The sequence below is a fragment of the Tinamus guttatus genome, unplaced genomic scaffold (assembly GCF_059628265.1).
Source record: "Tinamus guttatus ecotype Peru unplaced genomic scaffold, ASM5962826v1 Tinamus_guttatus_pri_ptg000150l, whole genome shotgun sequence".
NCBI classification, from domain to species: domain Eukaryota; kingdom Metazoa; phylum Chordata; class Aves; order Tinamiformes; family Tinamidae; genus Tinamus; species Tinamus guttatus.
Window position 1 is genome coordinate 14,320,150 of NW_028288684.1, and position 23,314 is coordinate 14,343,463.

Here is a 23,314-nt window from a genome sequence, read left to right on the forward strand (position 1 = left end):
GCAGAAATTCTCTGTATATAAAGCATGCTTGTTTTACAACACTTTTGATAAGTACTACTGTCAAAATATCTTTGGAGTAGGGTTGAGGATTTGAAATAAAACCCTGTTTAATTAGCCTGTTCAATTTTACATTAAATAAAGAGAAGATATATTGTTATTAACAGCCTTCTATTTTAATTTTTTCCATGTAATGTAAAACTTAATGTTGCCCGTTTATAAACTGCTAACAATGGTTGAATTGAAACAACATTTAACTTCTAAAATATGATTAAAGTCCTATAGCAAAACTAAGAAGAGACTTGAAAATGTAGTAAAAGGTGCCAAGTTATGTTTTCTTTGTTTTATACGTTATTAAATTAAATTTACCTGTGATTGACAGTAGTTAATGTGCTGCTCAATGTGTATCTTTTTAGAAAGAAATGGCAAATTTTAATTCAGTTCTTTGTGAAAAAATACCTCTGTAAAATATAACATGACTATTTGTGCGTATTATTTCCCCTGTTGGCAGTTTCTGTTAAGACCAAGAACCTAAAAGGATACTGAGACTAAATTACTTTCCTGAGTTTGAAAGGTACTTGTGTAGGTCACGGGTGTGGGACTCTGCTAGGCAGTGCTGCTACTTAACAATGTGTGGGTAATGGCAAAAATCACTTTTATTTGCCTGCCCTAAAAGCACCATCAGCTTTCAAACACAGAACTGGAGGAGGGGATATGCTGATTAAACAACACATGCAAAACAAGTAGCCCTTATCTAGAAAAGGGAAAGCTGCCCAGAATTGCTTTCAGGACAATATAACCATTGTCAATAGAGAATTTCAAAGAGAAAATTCTGAATAAAATTTGAATAGTACTTTTGGATTAGACACAAAGGAGTAGGAAAGAAAAACAAAGTTATCTTGATTGTCAACAAGCAGAAGCTGTATTTCTTTTAGGCTCAAATGCTCACTGCTATTTCTAGAAAGAAATTTTGGCAATCCAGACTTCCACGCAGCATTGTCTCTTAATCATGTAGATTACCCATGCAGACCCTAAAATGTTACTAGGTCTTTTGGTAGACAAAGTAAGATTTTTCTAATGAAAAATGCTGTATATATCCATTGCACAACCATTCTTCTGCTGTGTTATGGAGTTCTGCATACAAAAGGTCTTGGATGTTTTCTTTTCCCCAAGTGCATCTGTCATTGCAGTGATGCTAGGTCTCCTTTCCTGAGTATTCCCTTCATGCACCTCTCTGTTCATCTTAGCATTCCTACAATACTTATTCTTTTGAGGTACCTAAACTGCCTAAGTACTAAGTGTTTGATAGTTCAGTAAGCAATGGAGAAAGCACTTTTAATTTGATTAAAGATTAGATCTTGGTGTGAGAAACAATAATACTGTTTTTTTAGGTACAAGCTAAAGATGTAATTTACAAAGAGCAGCAATATGTATTATTGACAGGAGCTTTTCCTTTTTGTTTTAATTGTAATTACCAGGGAATGAACAGTTTTCACAAGTGGAAATTTGCCTACAGCTCCTATAAACCTCACTTAGGTGACAGCTTTTATACCATTGCTTTAAGTACCAGAATATCTGTTACACTTAACACCTGGATCTGTCACAGCAAAAGTATGAGCAGAGCAACCAGTGGTGAGGGCTTGACGATGGTTTTGTTATTAAAAAAAATTCAAGTAATATTCAACTTGTCAGGATTTCAAAAATAAACAAACAAACAAACAAACAACATTTTGTCTGATGCGTGGCACAAAGTGGATGCATAATTACAAAACTTCATCCACACAGAAAATATTTCTCTTAAATGTAATGAATTAAAAAGCATGTTGATCATCATCAACTCAAACAACTTCAAAATATTTCTCAGAAATGAGAAATAATGGAGATAGATGAAATCTGAACAGATTTTTGGTTTTCTCAGAGTTCCTTGTTTGCATTCTGAAACCTGTGTCTTTATTCCACTCTGGATCTCTCCTATGAGGGTTGATAAATTAAAGGAGATTCAGAGCTTTATTTTGTCTTCGTTTTGCCCTAGACCAAGTCATGCTTGGTCACGAAGGAACGAAATATATTTTCCTTCTTCTGCTTAAGATCACATGCTTATTTAGTTAACAGAAGAATGAGATATGACTGACAGCATCCAACAAATTATGTCCAACAAAATGGAGAACTGCTTATATTTTAATTACTACTTTCAGAAGGAGGGATGTGTCCAATTATGTTTCTAATAGCATTCAGAAAATTTCATTGAGGATTAATCTACTAGGGTAAAGTTTTTGATATTTCTGTTCTGGAAAGGAGGTTTTCTGTCTCCTTCCACTTGCCCTCATGCCAGTCATTAGGTATTTTTAGTACATCCAAGCCTACCTTTCTGTTCTCTTCTCAGAGTGAAAAACAGAAATGTCTTGACATTTAAATAAGTTAGGAATGGAAGCAAATGAAGCATGGGCTGACAATCACTTGTGTGAGCAGTATTATAAAGGCAATGTCTGACAGTTCAATTAGTTATTTCTTTTGAGTTGTACAGAATTTCCTATTCTAACAAACATTATTGTCACAAACTCTTGCTGGAATAGCTAGTTAAATCTACTAGAATATGGTAATAGTTTAGTCACATCAGACCAATGAAAAGAGTCAACAAATAAATCTTTAGAATACACATAAATCCCTGTGATTCCTTTGTGATTTGTTTGTGGTATTGTATACAGGAGATGAGAAATCCTATGCTCAGTTTCACTGGGGTTAGTTCAATGAGTTTTACACAGATATTTTTTCTGAAAATAGTACCAGTATGTCCACATATACACCCTCTATGAATCTGAGGGTTTCCTATGGTAGAAGTGACATCATGGCTGAATTGTTATTGAAAAGTCTAAAAAATCCTATTTTCATACAAAACAATAAGATTATATTAAATTAGCTTTACTTCATTAAAGTTTGAATGGCTTGGGCAATTTCCTAGCCTGAGTTTTTTTCTCAGTGATTAAAAATTCAGCATAGAAGATGCTTCACTCACATCCTTCCTGCTTCCACTGTAATTTCAAACTTCAGATTTTAAAAGAGTTTGAACTCTAAATGTAATATATAATCCTTTCAAACCTCATACAGCTCCATTTATACAGTAATTTACGGGCAGTGAACTCAAAAACAGAGTAATCAGTTTTGCTTTTAACTTTCAGAAATGAACTCTCGTAGCTAACATTTCAGTGCAGCTTCTGGAAAGCCAGAGTGGAATTAAGCCTTCTCTGGAGTGGAAGAATACGTAGTAGAAGAGTGGTGGATATATCTTATATAGAAAATGGAATTTTTGCAATACAAAAATTTCACATTCCTCACACATTAACTGTGAAATTAGCTACATTGGACTCAAATTAGAAATTCTAACTTTTAAATTTTTTTCAACTTTGAGCTTCATTTTTCCTCTGTTAACATAGCATGGTTGTTTGATTTATTTTTCATTAATGGGAAGATTTAGTTAAATCACTGTAGATTCTATTCCCAAACTCATTCACATAAACAGACTTTTTTTCTACTCAGAAAAGTTAAAACCTCTTTCTATGGGACAAATTTTAATTAGATCAGTATAACATTTGAACACAGCAAATTGAACCAAGGACTATTTATGAACCAAGGACTATTATTTGAAATTGATAAGCATATTTGGGCCATGTGATTTTTGTTAAATTTAATAAGAGCTGCACAGCTGCAATCTACCTTATGCAAGACTTTGTAAAAATAAAGTGTATTGCTTGTTATTCAAACAATTAATATATATGCTGGACAAGTATAAGCATTTGGAAGTAAGAACATTCTAACAGCCATGGTATCTGTGAAGAATGAGGGTTCTAGCAGCATCCTCCTAGAAAATATATTACCAGCAATAGAAGAGGATTTGTCTCAAATCATTTTCTGTTCCCTCACAATGATCCCCAAATGCACCACTGGTATTAATCAGATGTAGAACTTTACCTTTATTGTATGTTTGATTAAAAACACTTGAATTAATGCCAGTTTCCTGCCATTTGTACCTCCTTTAACTACCATTTCATTTTAACGTTAATGCAATTAGTGTTTCATCTAGGTCAGAACTTTGTAAATGGAATAGATGTGTAAAAGCATGCACATTCATATAACTTTGCAGCACATAGATGACAAATGCACAGTCACTTACTGCCTTGATGCTTTCAAAGTGTCCACCTTGTTTTTCAAAGTCAATAGGCTGCCCATTGAGTGTCCAATAGAATGTGACATCGAGAGTGTTGTCGTGAATGGCTTTGCAGCTGAGGACAATGCTTTCCCCAACTGTTAACTCTGTCTTCTTGGGAGTCAGCTCTATTCTTGTAGGTTCTTGAAAATGCACAAGAGTTAGCAACAGTTAAAAGAAGGTGTTGTCATACTGCAACATCTATATTACATGCAATTGAGCTATGCTTAATTTATGATGACCAAGTATTTACAGTTGGTTTCAAATATATATTGCTGAGTGCTGAACTCAGGTAATAATGTACATTGAGAAATGGTGGTTGCGAGCAGGGGGTAAAGTTCATTTTGTGTAAGTAGTAGAATAGCATTTTAAACAATAATATGCAGAAATTCTGGAAAGGATTAATTAATTTTATTAGTTTCCAAAAAAGCTCTTGATTTTTTTTTTTTAAGTCTCTAGGACCTGGAAATTTTCAGCATTGTCCCTACAAACAGGGATTTCAGCATTGTCCCTACGAAAAAACAAGTAAGAAAAAAATACAAAAAAGGAAAATTGCAGGCGTACTTTATACAGCAAAATGCTTAAGAAATGAAAACAAAATACTGAAACATCTAAAACCAAAACCAAAGATTATATTCACTTGGAAAGTGGCAAAAACATGGCTTAGATTTTAATTATAAATAACTCAGTGGTTTAAATTTAAGTACCCTTCTAAGGGACTAATTTGTTTATTTCTTCTTACAATTTCTAGCAATAATATTATTGGTTTCTTTCTAAATTTGTATTTGACTAAACTGTCTATGCAACATCGTTGTGTTCTCCTGGTGTTTCTAAACAATAATGAAACATTAGAAATCAGTAATCACCATTATCATCAAAATATTTTGCATACCTTTTACAGATACTGATGCAACAATTTCTGCAGACCCAAATACATTTTCACCTTGGCATACATATCGTCCTTCATCAGATTTGGAAGCATTCAGGATTCTCAGGCTCCCATAAGGAAGAAAAGTTACCCTAAAAATGACAGATACATAAATATATAAATATATCCCCACTTTTTAGCAGCTAAATTCCATGCTGTTATCTTTTAAAGCTAATAAATAGGATTAAGGACTACTGCCTCTGTAACTAGGAAGATGAAGATGATAATTGAATTCTTTCCTGTTTCAAAAAGCTGTAATGAACCCATTTTACTTCTGCTCGTTCCTTAATTCAAAAAGTCTCAGGGAGGGATCAGTGGATTAGTATTCTCTGACACTTATCAGCAGTGAATTTTAATGAATCTTTTGTGAAAGTAGAAAAGGTGATTCTTCATAATTTGTCTTTAAAGTTTCACTACTATATTATTGTGAAATCACATTTCAATATCAAGCATAACTTATTCCTCTTAAAACAAAAAATGACCTTAAAAATCAAATGTGAGAGGAAAGAGAAGTAAAATGTAAAAGAGATTTAGAAGAAAGGCCTAAAATTAATTGTATCTGGTCTAAATATGATTTATGGCGTTATCATACACAGTGTAGTATAGGGCTTTAATTTTTTTTTTTTTTTTTTTTTTTTTTTTGTAGTTCAGTTTATATATATTTTCTGGAGTCCTGTATGATTCCAGATCCACTCTGTCTCTAGATGAGCAATCCCATAAAACCATACACATGAAAAATGCTGTCCAGCCATTTATGCTCAAGAAGTAGACATTTGGCTTTGTTTATGCTGTCTCAGTCACAGAGTCCATGAAAATTTATAGATATTAAACTGACTCACTTCTGCTATTTTAAAACAGTAAAGTTCCAAAATGTATTTTATAGTAAAGCTGCAGCCCAAGAAGGTAAGTAAATACCTACTCCTCCTCTCCTGCAGAGAAAGGAACTTCAAGCTTACTTGGGATATGGCATCTCCTAAGCAGCATCTAGGCCAAGTCCTGTCTGCAGATGTTGACCCCCAGTACCAGGCTGGGTGTTGGCTTTGAGGCCTCTTGAAGGACATGGCAGATAATAGGCATTTGAAGCCCCCAGCAAGATGTTAAGATGTTACTTGGCAAGTGCTTAAGGGTATCATACAGAAGCAAAGGGAGAGCTGAAGGAGATGCTTTCTTCTTAAGTATTTTGAAAGTCAGGTGAGATCTCTCTTCCTTAGAGAAAGTATCTAAGTAGGTGGGTGACTCTGCTCCAGGGATGGTTCGATTTAAGGACATATCGTTCTAGTCACTCTTTCTATTGGTTAATGTAGTGAGTAGCATTCCTTCTGCTGGGAATCTCATACTGAAACTATCCTCCAAAAGCAGGTAAGGACCAATATCATGGTTTCCTCTTGGGACAGAAGTGTTTAAGCATGAAATAAGGAACTTTTATCATCCTGATTAACAGATCTGAGTTGGCCTCCTCAGCAGATAAAAAAGGGGAAGAATTCCCTTTTGAGGTCTAAAATGTTAAAATACAAAGCTGACTTATCTTTCATATACACCAGGAGTGATTTACTAAATGCTTTGAACACAATAAGAAGTACCAATCAAATCCCTAATGTAAGGCTATATAACTATTTTTTTCTGAAAAAAAAATACCCAACACCGTCAGATCCTGTTTCTGAAAAGTGATGTTTTATCATCTGGTTTATAGAAATTGTGGTGGAGAAACAGGATTTCATTTTAGTGAAAAATGTACTTCTGTTCACTTCAGATGTAAAAGCTGTCACTGCTCTCAGCAGTGAAACAGAAGTAAATAACAGCTTTGAAAGCGAATGGGGCAGAGGAAGGATGTGTCAGCTTCCTAGTTCCCTGCTGCCATCTGGTAATGTGTCTTCTATTTTGCTCTAAACAAGTACTTATTGGTATTTGACTCAAGTTATTTGTCTAACAAATAATAAGAAGACAAATATATCAGACAAAAGCTTTTATATCAGAGATTTTCTTTCTTTCTTTCTTTCTTTCTTTCTTTCTTTCTTTCTTTCTTTCTTTCTTTCTTTCTTTCTTTCTTTCTTTCTTTCTTTTTCTTTCTTTCTTTCTTTCTTTCTTTCTTTCTTTCTTTCTTTCTTTCTTTCTTTCTTTCTTTCTTTCTTTCTTCTCTTTCTTTCTTTCTTTCTTTCTTTCTTTCTTTCTTTCTTTCTTTCTTTCTTTCTTTCTTTCTTTCTTTCTTTTTTTTTTTTTCTTTTTTTAACGAGCAGGTCTCAAATTTTGTTAATATATGTTACATCTTTGAAGAAACAATCTGGCTTAGGTACCAAGAGTGTAACCTTCCTTCCCCTTCTTTAAGTGTAAGTGGACTTATGTATCTTCCCTCTCAGGTTTCTCTATGATCAATGTTTTAGTATTATCTGTATAACAATAGTCTGCATAACAGTGATAGCTTTCCTCAATGTGCTGTCAGCATTAGACAAATGAAAGGCCACTCCTACAGTGTTTACAAATTATAAAAGTTTATACACAGAGTGAGTCCTGATATAAAACAGTTTTCAATTTGAACTTGGAGGAAAAGAAAGTTAGATGGCAGATTATATAACGAATCTTATGCACATTATCAGATACATTTCTATTTAGCTAAAAGCTCTTGCTATACATGAGGAAAAAAGAGTAATCACTCAGTCAAAGGAATTGCAAACACATTTACTGGTGAATCATTTGACTTAGAAATTAATATGTCCCTTAAATGCCTACCATTCATTTCTTCTTTCTTTTTCTTGTGTTTGGGAAGAATGCCAGACACTAGTTACGCTGGAAACCGAACAGCTTGCTTTATTCACACAACGCGTGCTGCACACAGCAGGAATACAAGCTTCTCCTCCCTCCCTGCCAATACCCCTCAGTCTTAGAGAGACCACTTGCCTAGTATGTCTATGTATTTTAATACGGAAATTACACAGCAGAAAGTTTTTTAGCTTCTAGACTTAGGGATAATTGAACAATTCATGGAAAAGAAAACTAAATTATTCATTTATTAACAATGAAGGATGATGATACAAGAAGAGATAGAGAAGGGATGGATGAGGGGTAAAGACGGCAGTTTTGAGATTGCCGCTTTAAGTACGAGGAAAAATTATTGTAATCATAGTAATGAGATGGATGTTGTCCATTCCAGAAATATGAAAGAACTGACATATTAATTGTATCTCTGTAGAAAAAAAATTTATATATTTAATAACACCGAGAAAAAAAGAAATGAGATTTAATGCCTTGGAATCAATATGAAATTTGTTTTAACATCAGTGGCAAGAAAGATTTTTAGCAACATTTTAGTGAAAAGAATAATAAAGATACAGCAACAAATTGACTGATTAAATGCAGCATAATTTAGCTACAGTACACTGAGCAAGATCAGGATACAAAAAACCAGGATGCTAGAAATTGAAGATGAATCAAGCACTTTGCTGGCATGGGAAGATCAGAACATGAGACAGAAACGCTTTGATAATTTTGAGCATGAGACTCATAGAAAAATAATGAATGTGGCTCTGATCTTCCTGTACTACTTAGCAAAGGCAGATACAACCTCAGAATAAGGTTGCGATGCCTGCAGTGGTTAGGGAAGGATTAATAGATAGGGTGCTCAGGAAATATACTGTGAAGTACAGAAAAAAAAAAGGGTCACCAGTACTCAGATTAATTCTAAATCAGATCCAGCACTCGGTAGGTTTTTCAGTAGGACCAGGGAAGAAGAAAACTTGTCATTCTAAAGGCTGTTTGTAAAATGAAATTTAGGGTATCTACATGACCTGAGTTTCTATCTTACACATTAATTCCTGGATCTTACCAATACAGTCAGTGAAGTCTCTATTAACAGCAGTGAAAATTTATATGCCAACTAGCATTGTAGATATTTAAATACAGATGTCTGAACCACAGTCATGAAACCCTAGGGCCTCGCAGTGTTTTTTTGCGTGTTGGTGGCTGACTCAAGCCCAGAGTGTAGTGTCAGAGGCAAAGCATCTTAGGGATTAGGAAATATAAAGTGTGCTAATAACAGTGGTGGTAAGCACTGAGTATGACACTGGTTTTTCAGCTTGAACACTACTCTTGGAAATCGATTAAGCACAAGCTTCCCTGCATTCAAGAACATCCATGAAGCTAACAAAATCTGATTATTAAAGAGTCAAATTCAAACTGAATATGAATTTCAAATATGTGCCTATTAAAAACCAGCGCTATGATTTTCTGTGAAATAGCACAGATAATGGCTGTCCTATTTGTAATACCTGATGTTTTCTAGTCTAGAAAATCAGCAAGTTTGGAAATATATGTTAATAGTGTTTCTATGATGTCAACTTTATTAATGGCAGCATAATCCACAAAATATAGTCAAGAATTGCTAAAAATGCTACAATTGCTACAGTGTAAACATTCTTTTTTAAGACTTCAGAATTGGTCTTATATCGACATAGGAGAATGCAAAAATGGACAGTAATTCTGGTTTTCATTAAATACTTCCAACTACTTAATTTCACTGTAAAAATATTTGCAATCTGTTGAGTTAAAGCTATTGTTCAGCAGAAACACTTAAGATTGAAAATGTTTTAATTCTTTTTTTTTTTTAAATGAAAACACATCAGATTACACAGCTCTGTCATTTCATTAATTTATTTTTAGTCAATAAAGCATGTATGAGGGAGGACAAGATCTCTGAAAAGGAATGGGCTATTTGATCTAGAAGGATGAAAGCTCATATTTTTTGCATAAGGGATATTGGAAAAATATTCTTGGAGAGCAAGTGTCTGCAGAGTAGCTGGTGAATGTAAACTAGGATCATAAGAAATGCAGGATTTTTGCTTATAGATGGCACTTGGAAGTCCTTTATTTGGTAAAATACCTTATAATAGCCAGTGCCCACTGACAGAGAGGTAAGTAAAACTGTTGTAGGTAAAGGATGAGTATGGTATAAAATCGGAGTGACAAAGAAATGACAAAGTTTTGGTTCCCGCAGGCTGGTCAGGTGTCAAGAAAAGGAGTGAGTACAACATGGTATTTCATGTACTCATATGAGAAGTGTTAGTGTGACAGGTTTTTTAGGAAGTTGCTTTATTGGTTGAAATCATACTCATAAAACTTGTGAGATGGACGGTAACCTTTTGTCTTGTTCTGAGGAGAGAGTAATGGCCAGTAAGACATACAGTTATCATTGTCCTGATATATAAATGATAGACTGGGTCTGTCTGCCATAGTGTTGATGATTTTTTTCACCTTCCAGTAATTCTTAAGAATAAATGAAATTTATTACCTGTCTAGATTCTCTTACTGCTTAACTGTGTTACAGAAAAAATAGCCTTCCATCGGAATTTGGTATCATCACCTAAGGAAGTTTTCAGATATTATTGAGATCCCTCAGAGGTCACACTGTTTTAGATGACAGAAGAATCTCAGCTTTATCACCAACGGCAGTTTTTCCTTGACCTTCCAGGTGAAGATTTCACATTTGTGATTCCTATCACATGTAAAATCAGTGAGTAGATTGATCAAGATTAAGATAATAAGAAGGTGAAAGCCTAATTTTTATTATGTTTCATCATTCTTAATCGAGTCTCACAAGCAGATGTACTGATAACACGGCTAGAATTTATTTAAAATTCTATGACAGACTCTTGAGATCATGAGCAGTTGAAGACAGTGAAAGTTACAATTGTTACACAAATTTCAGGAATTTACCCAGTATTTGTAATGATGGATAGAGCCTTGCCTGGATCATAAAAGAAATGAAATCTAGACAGCTTAACTCAGAATTTTGCATTCTTTAAAACAACTATAAAATTAAGAAAGAGAGGCAAATTGTGTGGAAATTCTCTTTTTGGGGAGGAAGAACTGGCAGTTAGTAGTAGTACTTTCATTTGGCTGCACACATATTTGCCTTTCTATATACTTCATCCTTTGGGGCATTTAGTTTCACACTAAATAAGTTTTTTTCAAAAGGCTTTAGAAGATTGATCAAAGCAATCAGGGGAATGTTAATAAAAAATTTAGTGAAGAGTTAGAGAAGAGTTATCTCTGCATGCTTCATCTCACAGTAACTGGCTAGAAGAGAAGCTATTGAAGTGATCAGAAATTTTGTCTCCCACATTTCTCGCTGAAGTCTTAAAACAGGAGTATGAAAATGGTTTGTGTACATATTGGAAATAAGAATTTTTTACATGCAAATGCGGAGGAGATGTTTTGACTCATCTAGCCCAGGGTCTTTCACAGTGTTCTGGTCGGCGTGATCTGTCATTTCACGTTAGCTGGGATACAGGATCTGTCAGTATTCTTTAATGCAGATTATAGGGAATCAGGACAAGTATTTGTAAATAGTTGAAACCTTTGTTTCTCCTTGAATGACAGTGAGCTCTCCTGTTCCCCTTTCTTGTTTCTCTTGTTCCTTTATAATAGGTATACAAGCCTCTAAATCTCACAGGAAATGGATTTGACTTATAGCTATAGTAAAACCATTGAAGTAACCAGAACGCCATCTACTTTTATATACATTTTTTATATTGTAACACTAGACGGAGTCTTTTTAATCTAACTATCGTTGACCTAGGTAGGAACAAGACTATGTATGATTCAGTCCCTCAGCACAACACAAAATTAGTTGCATTTTCTTCACTTCAGATTTTTAAACATTTATAACTGTTGCAATTCCTGTGTGTGATATCTTAGCTCATTATAATATGCTAAGACTCATCAGTAATGTACTTGTAAGCTATTTCCAGCTTTACTTAATCTAATCTACGTAAACAGACTTGGGGCAAGTTTTCCAAAGTAGTCATAACATGGCTTTTCATTTTGCCCTTGCCATTGTCTGCATTGAAACATTTGTGTATGAAACCAGACCTTGACTGTATATCATGTCCACATATAATTTTAAGTAGGTGGCACTAAAGGTCAACTTTTGCTAAAAAATGTAAATTCTGTTGTATGTACAGGCAGTAATTATGGTTTCTCAAGCACTACTGATAAGTAATGTTTAGAAACTACTGATACGTTAGAATTAACACAGTCTCATTGAGTGCTTTTTTCTTTGTACTAGTAGGTTGACCATTACTTATTTAAAAAGTTCTCCTTATTAATGTCTCAATTTGGACCCATATTTAAGCACATATTTTGCTCTACAAATAACATTACAGTTGATAAAGGGTGCTTTACATATCTGCTATGGTATATTATACTTAATCAGAGCATAAGAGGAAATGGAAGAGAGATTCAAATTAGTATTACCTATGCAAAAACAAATGAAATTATCACTGGCACACTTAAGTAAGATACATTTTGAAAATCTAACATCACATTACTAATGGGCACCTTACCACTTTGTTTAAATATTTTACCCCACAGTATGTTTAGTCTTGTACAAAGATTCCTCTTGGAACTAGGAGAATCTCAGGGAAGGTGCTCTAGATAGGAGGGAAGGCAGTTTAGGATTTTTCTACTACGCAGCTGAGTCCAAAATTTATTTTAAAAGCTTTTAAAATTCAGCTGCTTTTAGGATGATATATCAATGATACATCTTTAAAGATGCTAAAATCATGAAAATATTATTTTCTATTCTGTACAATCCATTATTCATCTACAATTAAAATCTTTTTTAATAATTTAATAAATACAATGTATTTCTTTTGTTTCAACGTCAGAAGTATTCTGCTGCTTAGAAAAGGCTCTTGCTTTTCAACCAAAAGCCTATATCAACATAATATATTTCTCCTGGTTTCTATGTGACAGCAGTGAATTATTAACTTATTCTAGTTTTCCCCAGAAGCCCTAAAAATAATAAAGAGCTTGTAGGACTTCATAATTTCCCTGGGAAGGAGAAATATATATGGGAAACTTTTAGTTACTTTAAGGTATTTCCATATTTCAGTTGTTAGCTAGAAGGATGACACTAGTACTAGAAAGCAGACTTGGTATTTGAGAGGGAAAATACAAATAGATTGGTAGTCAGGGGGCAGATTTAGATGGTGTAAAATGACATAGTTTCATTCAAGTACATGGCTCTAATTTATACTGGGTGAATTCACAGCTCAAAACAGTCATACCATGCTATGTTTGAAGTGCTAATACTAACTTCAGCAATATAATATGAGCAACAGAATTATTTTCATATTACCCTGCAGCACAATATACTTTAATTTCATTGAAATGGGATTCTTGCAAATTCAGGACTGTTAATTGGATGTTTACATGGGAAGTGTTCATGTGCTTAGGGCAGCAATCTACTAGCTAAAGCATTATTATTGTAAGCTTTGTGATAATGTCCAGTCAGATGGAACCTGTTTTCCAACATTGATTCATGTTCCATAGCAACAGTACCAGAATATTAACTGCACGAGGTATTTTCATGTAACACAGCAATGAAATTTTCTCTGTCCCATTTCCCTGGAAAATTATTTTGTTAGAGAAGCTGTTTCTGATTTCTTATGACTAGAAAAAAAGAGATGGGAAGATAAGAAGAATTGACCATTCTTGCACTAGACCTTACGTGCTCAGGAAAAAGAAAGAAACCAGACTAATTAGTAATAACCCATTGCTTAGGGCCATCCTAATGGAGTTAATTGTCTTCTACTTTTTAGTGCCCTTTCCCTTCGGTCCACAGTACTGTGTAACACAATTCTGCAAAATGTCTCTTTTTTCCTCCATAGAGATTCATCTAGACTTCCACACATACATACACACACACACGTGTACACACACATAATATAGATGTATACATACATAAAACATCTCTGGAACAAGACCTATTACATACATTTGGCAGGTATTATGACATTTGGTTATATTGCTATTGCAGAATGTCATAACTCCATCAAATCCCTCCATGAAAGATACCACTGTGGCTACTGACTGCAAGGACTGCTGACATTTAGGTGTCAAATCAGGAAGGGAACTATGAATTAGACAGCATGAAGTCTCAAATTCATGCCTTGTGTGTCTTACTGATATAATACCTCCAAACACCCTCCAAAAATGCATCTGTTCTTGTCTGTATTTTTTTTTCTGAAAATTGACACTACAGTCAGAAGTCTGCTAACAATATGCAAGGACTGAGATCATTTTAGTGATCTACTGATATATACTGTTCATCTGTTTTCCTCATTTATTACCTTTGTGTTTGAGGTTGGTTTACAAAATTCGAGTTTCAGCTATCTCATATGTTCAACCAACTCAGCATAGTTCAGCATAGGACAAAGATGGTATGGGCATCCTCAGCACTTTGAGAGTCAAACACAGTCCAACTTTGTGTAGACAAATGGAGATTATATTACCTGAACGGTACCAAATATCCTGAGTCAGTGAAGACTGATCTCCTTCACCACTCCCCGCTGCCTCTGGAAGAGTGTGCAAAGCCTGCACATAGAGCACTTTTGTCCAGAAAGAAACATTGAGGGATCACCACACTGTGAGCAATAAGGGGCAAAACTCTGCAAGCTGCAGTCCTTACTTGTTTGCTCAGTTCTGCAGTCTCTCCTGAGAAACTCGAGGGCTTCTTACTTCTGTCATCCTGATTAGGATTTAGATCTACTGGGAAAATCTAGATAATCTGACACTAGCTCCAGGAAGAAGGCAAAGGATAGAGGCAGCAAGCTGTCCAATGGCTCTATTCTCATTTCATGATATTTCACACTGTGAGATAAGAGCAGACAAACAGAGAAATCTACTCGGTAAAACTGACTGCACAAAAAAGTGAGAAGGGAGTGTGAGCACCTGCCAAGGAGTTTTCCTTCACAAAACCCTCACAGTTCCTTTGGCCTGATTTAGTTCAGCAATATAGCAACATTAGCAGATTTCTGCACTCTTCACATCCAGCACACTGAGTGGACTATCCACAAGCGGTGTGCTTAAAAGTCAGTATCTCTTCTGAAACATTGTATTTTACTAAGATATAGGTGCAAGCTGAGGATTCAGTAACATCTCTCATGAATAGCAATGCCTACTAAAGCACATGCTTCTTCCTCAGCACATGCAAAATTATCACAGCAGTATCTGAGCTCCAGCTTTCCTTGAAAACCATCTTGTCTCATATACATTGTTAATTCTAATTCCATTTCTCTATTGATAGTCAACCCATGGCTGGTTGATCATGCTGACAGGGTCTTGCTCTGTTTATAATCTTATAAAGGTTATAAAAATATATCTAACTAAACTCTCAAGTTAGTAGATTTCTTGTATTTTTCAAAAGAGCAAGTTTTACCTGTGTGTGCAGACATCTTGAAGGAGAGACAATCAGTTCAGTGGAGATGCAGTGTAATGGCATTAGCTGAATACAAAAATTCTTCTAGACTGTAAAAATTGCAAATGGGATTTTGCCCATAAGGGACTAGGATCTTATTATACTCCTGACAAGAGATGTTAGGTCAGTTGAGTTCATTTAACATTCTGGAAGAGAATCTGGTTCTGTGGCTTGGAAACTGAATAAAACAAGCTCTGTTTTTTTCTAGTTTCACAAGGTGAAATATTGTCTTTTAACTGGAAAAAAAGCTGTTAAAATGACACGTGTTCTTTCCAGAGAACTGTATTACCACTAATACTAAGGGTGAAAAGGGTAAAAAGTTCTTACCAGTAAGCAATCTATTGATTAAGATAGTTTGAATGTTAAAAGCTTCAGTTTAGTTTGGCATACCTTGCACTTTTGCCATGACTCAAAAGATTTTACTTGTAACTTGTAATAACAATTCAGTAGAAAGTGCTTCTCTTTAAAAGTGACAAATCTATAGCTGTTTCATTGTGCATGAACAAGAACAGATGGAATTACCCTGGTGACATAAGTTATGAGCAATAGAGCATGAGAAACAATAATAATGATACAATGAAAAAAAGTTCAGTGACTGAATCTATGCTATTCTGCAAGGTTGCTTCCAAAGATCATCCTTATAAAGCTATTCCAGTTTGGAATGCCTTGCCACTCACTGTGAAATGGTCAAAGAGCTCCTCAGCATATATTCACCGCTTGAAGCACCGGATGACCTTAGGTTTATCCCATTTCTTCTCTTCACTTTATTCGTGAACCCTCTGTGCACAGCTGCCAGATCCTGCCTTTCAAGGCCCATACTGCTTTTGCCCGTGTGCGTGTGATGTGACTGTTACAAGCTCCAGAAGTAAGGACATGAAGAACCACCGAGAAAGCAATACAGGAGAAGATGCAATAGCTACAGTCATGATGGCAGATGCCTAAATCATTTCAAGGTTTTATAATGCTCTTATTGCTGCCACCTACAAATTCCTGATCTGGAATGTAGTGCCTGCTGAGCTCTTATTTATTTGTCTTGCTGGATCCGGCTGCACATCATTACAACCCGCTGATGAAACTACGCATTCCCTTTGATATAGATGATTGATGGTGGGTTGCTAATGTCCATATGCAAACTGTCATTGCCATGGTGCCATATGGGCAGCTGACAGTGCACTTTGGGGAGGTGGTGGCCCAGGCTCCTGTTTTGGTCCAGAGGTGAAATGGTGCATGGAAACAGCTGTGTCAGTCCTGCAGACTGGAGGCACAGCAAAAGGGCATCACAGCAAAGTCTGTGCTGCTGTAATCACAATGGAAAAATTGAATGCCAAAAGCTGATGGGTGGTTGCTCTCTGAGCTACGCTGAGCTCTCTGAGATACTCAAGGCAGCACTGTGGCATTCATGGGGCACAGAAATGCATAGACACTGATTAACCTCATAGTAATATTCTCACTATTCTTTCACCAATACTCATATAAGAGCATGTTCCTGTCTTCTTCTTACCTCAGTGACATACATGTCAGTGATTTCCTAAATTCTATTTTGCTTCCTGATATATGTATTTTTTCAGTCTCAGTCTTTATTCTCTGAAGATCTTTTCCTGCACAAAGCAGCATGCTATGACCTTCAGCTGTTGCTCCACTTCTCTAATTCCCTAACCTTATCTAGGAGGTGCGTTGTTAATAACAACAGCATGTCTAATGTCCTATAGAAAATAAGACAAAAAAAGATGTTGTGTCACTGCTGATAGCTTGCTGCCAGGTTCTGTCATAGCATTATGCAGATTAGCTCATCACGCATGGTTTAAAAACTAGGAAGATCCATTTTTACAATGGAGAGTTTACTCTGTTAATTATAATCCTAATTTCCAAATGAAATTTATGAATGGCCTTCTTCCATCTTCTTTTCCCAGCAATAACCCAGTCCACTTAGCTCTCTTCCCCCTGCTGCTACCCCATGTTCATCTCCAGCTGTGCCAACTAGAAACAGCTACAAACATTTGGCTTCCTTTTAGTAAGCTAAACAAAGTTACCTGGAGCAGCCTGTCTATCTGAAGCTTCACCAATATCTTGCACTCTAACAATAAAAATTTTATGCTTCAGAAGAGCAATATTTTAATTGATAACCATCTCTGACTACTGTAATCTTGAATCACATTTATCTTCTAAAGCTACTCCATATCCCATGATAACCTGAACAATATCTATTCTCTAACCGAGGAGAACACAACACAGAGAACATAAAGTCATATTATGAGTCTCCAAATGCATGACATATTACCTTTACTTGAAACCTTCGTCTCATCACCTTTTCCTGTATGAACCCCCAATTCTTTTCTGTGTTGACCTTGCCTTATAACTTTATATAATTATTCAGATATTTTTATTTGATTTCAGTGAAATATTAGTGACAATGTAGAGGCCGAGGAACTAAGTGAACAACTTCTTAGTCAAAAGATTGCTTTTTTGTTTAAAAGTAATTGGATAAAATCTGTAACAACATCACATCACAGGTCACTCAGTTATTTTATGGATTGTGTTCTTCTGCAATTTTGGTTATACAGAATCTCAGCTTTCAAATGTGACATAAAGGATAACTCTTTTAGTCTGCTTCTGCTTTGTGCTTACTTCTGAAAAGCTGAAACAGTGAGTTCTAACCTTTGGAGCATCTTAAGACTGATTCAAGGATGAGCGCTCTAAACATAAAGGATCTTTTCCCCTGTCTAAGCCACCAAATTGAACTTGATGTTTTAAATCTCCAGTGGTTGATGTGACGTTGCAAGTTGGCTGGCTATTCCACTTATGTCCTATGTTCCCTTTATAACTGTGTTAGAAGTTTATATAAATGTAGGAAGCTCCCCTTCCCAAGACGGGGTAATGAGCACTGAATCATTGAAGAGGCATCAACTTTTTGTATAGCCGCACATCTCACTTTTGCACACTGTTATTTTCTACATCTTTTCTATGACTTTTCAAAGGTACTTTACGGTCTTTTTAATGATGGTACCCATGTGCTATGAGTCATTTCACTAGGCCACATGACTACTTCTTAGGAACCTGGCAGAGCTAAGCTAAGTAAAGTTAGTAGTGTGACTGTGTTCTTAAATCTATGATGACAGCTGGACTCTGTTTTGCCTGTCATTTTGCATTTTGCTATATTACTGCCTTTCTTCCTCTTTTCTGAGATCTTGGAACAGTCAGAAAGATAGGGATCAGAAGTGATGAAAATAAAGAGATTTTTCCTAGGCACCCAGATTGGACTGCATACAGAGTTTCCTGAAAAGTGATGAAAGAGTGCTGAACTAAGGACAGACCTGAAGGGAAGGGTGAGCCTTCAGAACACAGTGGATGAAGATAGAGCTTTCTTATGTGTCTTTTCTCAGCATCTGTCTCCAAGTTGTTTCCCTTTAGAAACATTCCTTATTCCTGTTTCACTTCAAACAAAATGTAGATCCTGTGGTTCAAAGATCTGTGGTGCTTTAGGTGAGTCCGCTTAGATGAGAATTTGCAGATGATTCCTCAGAAGTCAGGCTGACTCATGCTCCAGTCACTCATATGTGCATTCCTGCTGAACTGAGATTACACCAGCAACCTCATTCATCTTTTTTTTTTTCCTAATTTTGAGTTTTTGAACTTGTAACCTTTGCAGTGTTCTTCATGTAGCTCTTTATGAAATTACGTCATTATGTATGAACAGCACAAGAGCTGAAGAATATAACGATAAAATTACCTTTCTTGCAATGCATAATTTGATAGCCTTTTACAGGGACTTTCGGCAAAAAAGGACTCATTTTATGAGATAATCCTACTTATTGCTTTTGCAGAAGTAGGCAACTAAGCTGCCAGTTAGCAGCTGTGAAAAGGGAAGTTCAGAATAGCATGCTTTTTTTTTTTGCTGCAAGGATCAGGTAGGAATGCTTTTTGAGATCAGGGTTGCCTGTAGCCTTAAAGGATCTGTACCTTAAAAAGCATGTGCATCCATTTATTTTGTGATAATATGTTAATCATATTAATATGATAATCATATTAATAGCAAGTTTAACATGTAATATCGAGAAATCCCTGCATTTTCAAGATACTGCCTGACAATAGCATTCATGGATCAGTATTCCAACCTCAAGGTTTTTGTTTATTGTGAAAGTAAGTTGATTTAAAAGTTCAGATGTTGAGATTCAAAGTCAAAAACAATTGGTATGAATTAAAATATTTTATCTCAAATTAACTTAAATTTTGTCCTAAATTTCTTAATGTAATCCAAGAATAGAAAATATATTCTCACTTATATAGAAGATATATTCTATTTATATATATATATTTATATTAAGTTTGATTGAATATATCAATATATAAGACTGCAGACTGCCCAGAGAGATTGTGGAGTCTCCTTCTCTGGAGATCTTCCAAACCTGCCTGGTTGCCACCCTGTGTCATGTGCTCTAGGTGTCTCTGCTGGAGCAGGGGGTTGGACTAGATGGTCTCTACAAGTCCCTTCCAACCTCAACAGTTCTGTGATTCTGTGATTCTGTGATTCTGTGATTCTGTGATTATATTTTTAGCATGTAGCAGGACAAATGGACAGACTCTGCAGTTGTTCAGCAAGAACTCAGTCTGTAGACATATCAGTTTGTTAATTAGTTGGTGCTGCTGTAAAATAGGAAATCACCATGGATTTATGGTCATTATCCATGCAGAGGAGATTTTAGCAATCACTATACCTGTGTGCAGAGCTTGGGACCTCCAAATCATTTATGAAGCCATGGTTCATCAACTGCTCTTTCACAGACTGCTTTTTCTACTTAATTGGGATTTGCATCTAAAAGCTTTTCTTGGTTAAGCTGGAATTAGTTGCATTTATAATTTGAATGTCCACATTTGGTATCTATTTAACCACAATGCAGTGATTGTCTAAATCGCTAGGCATGTTTTACCTCCAAGGCTTGATGACAGTTAAACAAGGGAATTCATTAAGAGGGAGCTTATTGCTGTCCTTGGAGAGATATGCAAACAACAGTGATGATACAAGAAAACTTCCTCATTAGTTTCTAAGCAGTTTCTTGCAAAAAACAGACACTTTCATCTGTTTTGCATACAGAGGATATCAGATACCAGTAAACCATTGGGTCACTTTGGGATGGAGGAGACAGGTTTTTTTGCAGTCGCTATTTGCTCAGGAGGAACTCTAGCTTTTTTCTGAATTACTTCAGAATCTGGAAAAGTTGAAAACTGCTCGTAAGAAGAGTAGCAATGGCTAAGTAGTGTTAAAATAATCTAAGAATAAAAGTGGTACAGACTAGAGCCCTTAGGCAATGTTATCATGAAAAAAACAGAAACCAAAGGCTGAGATGAAAGATTCATGTTCCCTTTGACTCTAAAGAAACCTTACATCTTCAAGCAAACATCACATCTTTTACAAGTATTTTCATCTCAGAACACAAATATTGATGTTGTTGATAATATATGCCATTATAAACTCAAAATCTAAATAAAACTTACCAAAACTCGAGGGTGTTTGAATTAAGATATAGGTTTAGTCTTTAACAAAGAGCAGTATATGTTTTTGATATAATTTCAAATCTGAAATTTTGAAGTGTTTTTGAGATTTTGTTCACGCTCAGCTATGCTCCAGAACCTGTGAAATTCTAATAATTTTTTTCTTATTTTCTAGGTTGGCATTAATCCATTTCTTAGAAGATCAAGTCTTCTAACTCTAAGAATACTTAAATAATATATATATATATATTTTTTTCCTGGCACACACAATAATGACAAAATCAAGCTTTTGCTTGGACTATGGAAATTTGTCTGTGTTACTTGCAGGTATTACCGCACAGAAGCCTAACAGACCTCTGCAGACACTAACTTCCATGTTCACCTTTTGGGGCAGCTACATCATGAGAGAGATTTTAGCTACATATTTATCTTATGCTCTGCTTATATTTCTAAGATGATCAGACTTCACTAACCCAGGGCTTACTTGTCCATTATAATGAGAAAAAATGTAGACCAACAACAAGAAATTCCTAAGAAAAACATTTGTTCTCACAACATTTGTAGTGACATGAGAGAAAAGCATGTATTATGAAGGTGATCAGGAGTAGTCAGCAGGAATTCACAAAGGGAAAATCATGTTAACTAATCTGATAGATTTCTATGGTGGAATGACTGAGTCGAAGAGGAGGGGAGAGCAATGGATGTTGTCTAGTTTGACTTCAGGAAGGCTCTCAGCACTTTGTCTCCAACAACATCTTCATAAGCAAAGTGATGAAATACAGTCTAGATGAGGAGATAGTGAGGTGGATTGAGACCTGGCTGAATAGTAGAGCTCAGAGGTTTGTGATCAGTGCCACGAAATGATGAAGGGACAGAGTGCACAGTTGCTGATAATACAAAACTGGAAGGAGTGAGTGATTAATGGCTTGTGCTACCAGAGGGGTCTGGACAGATTAGAGAGACGAGCAAAGAGGACCCTCATGAAGTTCCTCAAAGCAAGTGTAGAGTCCTGCACCTAAGGAGGAAAATTCCCATGCACCAATGCAGGGTGGGGGTTGACCTGCTGGTCTTCTCTGTGGAGAAGGCCCTGGGAATCCTGGTGGATAGCCCATTGCATATAAGCTGGAAATGTGCCCTTCTGGCCAAGAAAGCCAATTGTACCCTGGGGTGCATTAGGAAGAACATTGCCAACAGTTTGATGAAGGTTATACTTCCCCTCTATACAGGCCCATGATGAGGCCTCACGTGATGTGTTCAATTCTGGACTTCACAGCACAAGAGAGACATGGAGTTACCGGAGCAATTCCAGTGAAGAGCTATTAAGATGATAAAGGGACTGGACTCCTATAAGCAAAGGCTGAGAGAGCTGCTACTGTTCAGCCTGGAGAAAAGAATACTGAAGGAGGGTCTTTACAATGTGTAGAAGTACCTGAATGGTAGGGAGTAAAGAAAACAGGGCCATACTCTTTTCAGTGGTGTTTCATGATAGGATGGGAGGCAATGGGCACAAACTAAAACACAAGAAGCTCTGTCTGAACATGCAGAAAATTTCCTTACTGTGAAGGTGACTGAGTCCTGGAACAGGCTGCGCAGAGAGGTTGTGGAATCCCCATCTTTGGAGATAATCAATCAGAAACAATATGGATAAAACTCTGGGAAACCTGTTGTAGGTGTACTTGAGTTGGGACATTGGACTAAGCAATCTCCAGAGGTAGCTTCCAACTTCAGACGTTCTTTGAGAATGTCTGGATAAATAATGATTAAGGACAGAGTCTTTAAAAATGAATTTGGACAGGTGTTTTTGACTAAGCTCTGGGGCAAATCACAATGCCAACAATCAAATAAAGAATGCCAGCATGCTGCCTCTTCCCCTCTAAGACTTAATAAATAGATAATTTTAGGTATGCAAGATTATCTAAATATTATATACCTCTGGAAGAGAAATACAAATTTGGTAATGTTTTCCTATGCAAAATATCTATTAGGGAAAAAATTGCCATCTTCATCAAAGATTATCAAATATCAGGAATTTAAAAGAATTCCATTTAGATTAAGCCTGTGTTCAGGGGGAGATACAGATTCATTCTTATTTCATTCAAGGCAATATGCTTCTCCCTAATTACTGTATTATAGAATTACCATTTTCATCTTTGTAAATGTCAAATGAATTAATCACCATGTCTAAACAATGAATATCTTGGCAATTAAATAATGGTTTGCCTCTCATTCCATGTTGTTATGCTAGTTCTTGGTCTTCATGTTGTGAGACTAGCCATAAGATTTTATTTTGTTTGGTTTAATTAATAGGAGACAGCTAAAATAAAATTCACAAATGCAGAAATTTAATTTAAAAGTTCATAAGCCTGAATGAAGAAAGCTAACACATAGATAAACGCACTTGTAAACATGCCTGCTTAAAATAGAAACAGGATGGGTTTCTAAAAATACC

The 23,314-nt window shown here is 35.7% G+C and overlaps 1 protein-coding gene across 1 annotated transcript in view; it reads right to left on the reverse strand.

The window, feature by feature from the left end:
• Positions 1-23,314, reverse strand: part of CNTN5 (contactin 5) — a 413,137-nt gene that overhangs the window by 62,318 nt on the left and 327,505 nt on the right. Inside the window, exons 13-14 of the mRNA XM_088522370.1 lie at positions 5,091-5,218; positions 4,166-4,341 (exon numbers count right to left, since the gene is read on the reverse strand). Of these exons, the coding sequence (XP_088378496.1) occupies positions 4,166-4,341; positions 5,091-5,218 (304 nt within the window). The remainder of the gene's footprint in view (positions 1-4,165; positions 4,342-5,090; positions 5,219-23,314) is intronic.